General features: G+C 42.2%; 1 protein-coding gene across 5 annotated transcripts in view; it reads left to right on the plus strand.

Moving 5' to 3' along the window:
• Nucleotides 1–4,547, plus strand: part of ZNF239 (zinc finger protein 239) — a 97,564-nt gene extending 93,017 nt beyond the window's left edge. For 4 of the 5 annotated variants that reach the window (XR_006821262.1, XR_006821264.1, XR_006821265.1 and 1 more), the window contains 2 exons: nucleotides 2,819–2,923; nucleotides 4,425–4,521. Coding sequence is in view for 1 of the 5 variants with exons in the window: in XM_046027394.1 (XP_045883350.1) it covers nucleotides 2,819–2,923; nucleotides 4,425–4,438 (119 nt within the window). In the remaining 4 variants the exon portion in view is untranslated. Of the gene's footprint in view, nucleotides 1–2,818; nucleotides 2,924–4,424 lie in introns of all 5 variants that reach the window. The other variant, XM_046027394.1, reaches the window with a different exon arrangement.
• Nucleotides 4,548–6,782: the final 2,235 nt, after the last annotated feature.

A 6,782-nucleotide genomic window follows, 5' to 3' on the forward strand; every position in this document is an offset into this window, starting at 1 on the left:
TTAGGTTTCCTTAACACATTTTCACATCTTAGACACGTCCCTGACCTGTAAAGATAAAACTATCCCATCTCTCAGGTTACTATGAGAAGTAGTGATCACATCAAGTTCTTGTTTCACAGCACTAGGCAGATACCTGCCAGGCTTGTGAGTAGTAGTAATAGCAACAGAAATAGAATTGAAATTTTCCATAGGACATTCCAAAATTACTTTTACATTCTTATTGTTATTAAATAGGAAGATAAAATACTTTGTGGAAGTATATCTCTTCACCTTCCTGCAGTCTGAAACCTCCTAAAACTACTTAAGGTGTCTAGTTTTAAGGGGGTGGGGAAGGAAGTTAATATCTAGAGGAAGGTACCAGGGAGAAGGTGAAACTGGGGTGTTAGGTGAGGAAAAGGATGGCATTTTGTGCAATGATCTGTGTTTCTCTGAGTCACATCTACATGGTATCTTTATAGTTTGGGTTAGAACACTGTCCAGGTCTAGTCTGTTTTTTTTTAATCTTTTTTTTTTTTTTAATTTGACAGAGAGATCACAAGTAGACAGAGAGGCAGGCAGAGAGAGAGGGGGGGATGCAGGTTCCCAGCTGAGCAGGGAGCCTGATGCGGGGCTCAATCCCAGGACCCTGAGATCATGACCTGAGCTAAAGGCAGAGGCTTAACCCACTAAGCCACCCAGGTGCCCCATTATCTAGTCTGTTAACAAGTGCAAGAATAGGGGCAGCTGGGTGGTTCAGTCAGTTGAGCATCTGACTTTTGATTTTAGCTCAGGTCCGGATCTCAGCATCCTGGGATTGAGGCCTCATCAGACTGTATGCTCAGTGTAGCATCTGCTTAAGAATTCTCTCCCTTTCCCTCTGCTGCTGCCCCTGCTTGTGTTCTCTCTCTAAAATAAATAAATAAATCTTAAAAAAACAAATGCAAAAATAAATACATTCCAAGAGCCCCTGGTTGGCTCAGTCAGTAGAGCATGGGACCCTTAATCTCAGAATAGTGAGTTCTAACCCCATGTTAGGTCTAAAGATTACTTAGAGAGAGAGAGAGGGAGAAAGAGAATAAATACATTCCAGTAACAACTAACATATTATCTTTTTGATATCTGTAATTTTAGTTTTTTTTTTTAAAGATTTTATTTATTTATTTATTTGACAGAAAGAGACAGCGAGAGAGGGAACACAAGCAGGGGGAGAAGGAGTAGGAGAAGCAGGATCCCCGCTGAGCAGAGAGCCTGATCTGTGCCTCAATCCCAGGAGCCTGGGATCATGACCTGAGCTAAAGGCAGATGCTTAACAACTAAGCCACCCAGGTGCCCCATCTGTAATTTTAGTTTTCTGTATCACTGTTCTTTTTTTTTTTTTTTAAGATTTTATTTATTGGGGTGCCTGGGTGGCTCATTAAGCATCTACCTTTGGCTCAGGTCATGATCCCAGGGTCGTGGAACCGAGCCCTGCATCAGGCTCCCTGCTCAGGGGGAAAGCCTGCTTCTCCCTCTCCCACTCCCCCTGCTTGTGTTCCCTCTCTTGCTGTGTCCCTCTCTGTCAAATAAATAAATAAAATCTTTCAAAAAAATATTTATTTACTTACTTGACAGAGAGAGACAGTGAGAACGGGAACATAAGCAGCAGGAGTGGGAGAGGGAGAAACAGGCTCCCCACTAAGCACGGAGCCCGATGCGGCACTCTAGCTCAGGACCCTGAGTTCATGACTAAAGCCTAAGGCAGACACTCAATGACCAAGCCACCCAGACACTCCTCACTGTTCTTTTCTAAGAGCGTATATATGGAAGTATATATATTGGTTGACTAGTCATTGGCATTAAGAATAACAAGGCAAATGACTCATAGTCTTTAATATTTTATTCCTAGTTCTTATCAAGTGGTCATTGAGGAAGCATAAGAACTTTCTCTCTGACGAGGGATTGTTCCTCAGATTCTGGTGGTAGTCGATGAAATTAACACTGATATTGGGCAGTTAAGACCTGTAAAAGCAGAAAGAGACAACTTATTTCAGAAGGGTACCCAGATGACAAGTGAAGTCACTACAATGAAGCCCCTAAGTTTGGAGTGTGATCCTTGCTCAGCATTTTGAGGTGATTTCCAACGCTTGTGACCTTGGTAAAATATAGACTTTGATTTTAAAATACCCGAGAGTTCTCCCTACTACTTTTTTTGGTAACTGAAAGGTGGCCTCGAGGGTTTTTTGTTTTTTTTTTTCTTGGTTCATGAATTTTCCCTCTGACATAGGAAACAATCCATAGGAAATGTCCTTTCTGGCACCCAGGAACAAAGGCTACTGAATTTGGAAAATATAACTCTTGATAAGTGATGCTTTTAGAGACAGATCTTGCCCAAACAGGAGAAATGTGAAAATTAATAGAGGAAACCTGAACTAAAATTGGAGTTGGGAAGACTTCTAGAGAAAGCTCTCATCCCCTACCACCACTAGTCAGTTATCTCAAACAGTTATCCCAAACAGTTATTCTTTCCTATCCCGACTGGAAGATGTCACTACTTTACTACCTTCCCAAGAAGAAGGAAAATGTTCCTCTGCCCAGCAACAAGCCCAAACAATGGAAAATGCTGCAGCTCAGCCAATGAAAAGCCACTGTCACCCTGAACTCTTATTTTCTTCCAATGAACCTTCAATTTTCCTTTGCCAATGACTTCCTTGCCTAACGCTCCTTTTTATAACAGTCTTCTGTTTTGTAAAACTCCTTGGAGTAACTCTTTGCTCGATGAGATACTGCTTGATTCATGAATCACTTAATAAAACCAATTTAATCTTCAGATTTACTCAGTAGCATTTTGTTTTTTTAACAGGAGAAACCATGAAGAAAGGACAAAGGGCAGGAATAACTGCAAAAGGTGGTTATCCCAATATTCAGAAGAGTGGGAGCATGAAGGAAACCTTGTTAACACTTTTAGGTACGTTCTTATAGAAATTCTTCATGTATGTCGATATATATTGCACACTTGATGTAAATACCAAAATACATCATTTTAGGAAAATATACACAAAAAACACTTTTTTTTAAAAGATTTTATTTATTTATTTGACAGAGATCACAAGTAGGCAGAGAGGCAGGCAGAGAGAGAGAGGAGGAAGCAGGCTCCCTGCTGAGCAGAGAGCCCGATGTGGGGCTCGATCCTAGGACCCTAGGATCATGACCTGAGCCAAAGGCAGAAGCTTTAACCCACTGACCCACCCAGGCACCCCAAGATCACTCTTTAAAAAAAAAGGATTTCTCCTAGGGGCTCCTGGGTGATTCAATTGGTTAAGTGTCTAACTCTCGATTTTGGCTCAGGTCATGATCGCAGGGTCATGAGACTGAGCTCTGTGTCAGGCACTGTGCTGGGCATGCTGGGAAAGCATGCCAGGAAAGCATGTCAGGAAAGCAGCCGAGTTAACTGCTTGTCAGATCAGGCGATTTATTTCTCTCAGTATATGAAGCAGGAGGGCACTGAGAACTCAGCCATGTCGTTAAGCAGGCATTTATTGTATAAGCACAACTAAAATTTTTGAGTGGCCTTCCATATTTATCAAGGTTCAAAGAGAGGAAAAGTACCACCAGGTAATGTGTATGTATAATTTGTTACAGGGATTTGAGCGTTATGCCACTGTGGGAGCTGGTTAAGGGAAGATGGAGGAGCGCCTGGGTGGCTCAGTGGGTTAAGCCTCTGCCTTGGGCTTGGGTCATGATCTTGGAGTCCTGGGATCAAGCCCCGCATTTGGCTCTCTGCTCTTTGTTTATTTATTCAAATAAATAAAATCTTAAAAAAAAATAGAAAGGAAGATGGATATAAAGCCGGGGACAGCCAGAACAGCTGCAACTCAAGTCAGAGGTGAAGCTAAAATTTGCCTTAGCTCTCCCTGTTCTTGCCTCTACCTCTACCTAGTGTGGGCATCTAGCAGAAGACCTTCCTGAGCTAACACACACCTGGCCCAGGAGTTGGGGAAGTTAAAGGAGAGTATAGCGGAGGTATATTTAGCAGCTATAAGGCTGCCTTCTGCCACCCACCAATGATAATAAGGAAGAGCCCATTCTGCTCCCTGAAACCTCACACAAGGATCTCTCCTGGGAGTCCCTTCCCCAAATGTAAACACACAGGGAAGGGAATTCTGGGCAATATCCTTCAGCTTAACCAGGCTGCCACAGTATGAAGCCACTGACCCTGGTTTCTTTATAGTACTCCATGTGGCCCCCCTCTTGGTATGCCCTGACAAGAGCAAGAGTTTATTTAGCACATCTTAGTGATTCTTGATTTGATACTGTGATACAGGTAATTTTTGTTTTTTTCTTTCTTGTACAGAGAGTGAGACTCATCCACTGTTTTTTCTTTTTCTCTCTCTTATTGCTACCCACATACCAAACCACTTTAGTCAACTGATCTTCTTTAACTGTCCCCCATTTTTTTTTTGTTATAGGTCAAAAACCTTGAAATTCATACTGACTCCTATTATGAAGATGAAAATCTCAAAGTTGTTCCAGTTTTGCAGGATAACATCTGGGTTTGTTTGTTTGTTTTTTATAAATAAAGTAGTCAAAATATACATGTTAGCAGGACACCATTGCAGCTTAATAATTCTCAAGTGCAAAAAAAAAAAAAAAGAACTTCTGAGAAAAGTATAGATAATGAAAATGCTTAGCATATATTCAGCTCTCAGAGGGAGGACTGGAATCCACATGGCCTCTGCTCACACTTCTGTCCTATCACCTTTTCCCCACATGCAGTGCCGCTCAGGAATCACTTGGCAACACTGGCTCCTTTCCCATCTGCTTTTGAGGAGCACAAAGTCTGCTGTGAAGAATTGGAGGCAGGAGAGGCTGCTCCCTAATAAGGGGTTAGTATTCAGGGGAGTTGTGGGGCTGACACAGGGACCTCAGTGCAAGCTCCCTCCCCCACACCCAACCATGATGGTTTTGAAAGAGAAGTTGAAGTGGGAAGGAATCGTTTTCACCATAGTACCTTGGGTGAGGTGTGGTGAGGTCAGGCACTGATCAAGAGAAAGAAAACAGTTTTCTGTACTCAACAGCTCTCAGAGGAGAACATATCAGGTCACCCAACGCCACTCAGGGGAAGCACCAGTTTGGTCAAAAAGCAGAGCGAGGGGTAACTGTGGGCAAGCACCTCTATTCTGGTCTTTGCGGGAAGGAATGGTTAGACGAGACAAACAGGTTTAGGACTGGCTAATTGGAATAATTTCACCAGGCTCTAGGTTCCCAGGGCTATCCCAGGATACCTGATCCTTGACCCTGGCATAATCAGAGTGGGTGTATGGTGGTCCAGAGTACATAATTCAGATAAGGGAGATGTTTGGTGTTGTGGACTTAATGGGTCACTCAAGAAGAACTGACCACCTTCTAGCCAGGGCCTCAAAACTGGATCAAGATACATCTACCCATACAATCTTGTATCATGGCAAGCAATATTCTTTCCAAAAATATATGTAAATGATCATACATTTTTGTTACTTCTCTGATCCCCAAACTTGAATACTTCCCATTGATTCTCCTGGGATGAAATATTTCATCATTCAAAAACTGTATCATAGTAATTGCTTTTTAAAGAGTTGAAAAGCACCACATGTGGTCCAAATGAAGTTTTCTGACTCTCCTGAGCCCCACAGAAATGAAGGCATCTAACTGTACATAGTTTTGTACATAGTTTTGTATACAGGCATCTTCTGTACATAGTTTCTAATCAAGCTAAAAGCTTACAACTCTGAATGAAAACAGGGAGACCTAGTTCACTAATGTCCAAGCCAGGGCTTTTTTCTTGCTCACCCTGATGAGGAGATGGTCAAAGGGATTGCCCAGTATCACCCAGTCCACCAGCAGCCTTTGGCTAGGTCAAAAAAAAACCCCACAAAAACAAAAACAAACCCAATTCAAGCAAGTAACTATTAAGCTCAGAGAGGTGCCATAATTCCTCTTTCACTTCTTGATATGAAGTGCTGTTTGAAATAACTGTAAAGTAATCCCTGAAATGATGGCAAATAACCCAAGGGGCCAGCCTTGTGGGGTGATGACTTACTTCTTGAAACATTGGTACTGCTTCAAAGTACATTTTTCTTTTTTTTTATTAACATAAAATTGGCATATAACATTGTATTCATGTCAGGAGTAGACATAATTCAATATTTGCATATACTACAAAGTGACCACATTTCTAACTACCATACAACTGACCTCTTTCACAAAGGTGTATTTTTCTGTATTGGTCAGGAAAATTCTTCAGATGAGGTTGTGACTGCTGAACCAGCCTTCATTCCACTTGGGTATCTCATCCCTCAATCTCTGCCTACTAGAACACCCAACCTCAGGGAGAAACATTACATTTGGACAGGCTCTATGCTGCTGCTGGACAGTTCAATTTGCTTTTTTACTTCATTCTTTCCTTCTCTCAATGGGAAAGGAAGCCAGAAAAGGGGCTTGTGAGCCAGCCTAGAAGATCTCTCTCTCTTTTGGGTTCAAGAGTGCAGCACTTAATAGTGCGTACCACAGAACCAGAGTGCTTCAGTGTGCCATCTGTAGGTGTCTGTGACTCTGCACTTCAGTTCCTTTCCACTAAATGGTGATGGTAGTAACATCTGTTGGATTGCTATGATGCTAAATGAAATTGAGTATTCAGAAGCAGTGCAAACCACAGTGAAGGTGCAATACATGTAAACTACTGTAATCCTCATTGCTATCTGACAGGTACTATGGCTTTGAATAAAAGCCTTCTCTGAGCCTCAGGGATCCTGCCTACTCATCAGCACTCTCCTGGGGAAGGTGCGGGG

Source organism: Meles meles, chromosome 13, assembly GCF_922984935.1.
Source record: "Meles meles chromosome 13, mMelMel3.1 paternal haplotype, whole genome shotgun sequence".
In the NCBI taxonomy this organism is placed as follows: domain Eukaryota; kingdom Metazoa; phylum Chordata; class Mammalia; order Carnivora; family Mustelidae; genus Meles; species Meles meles.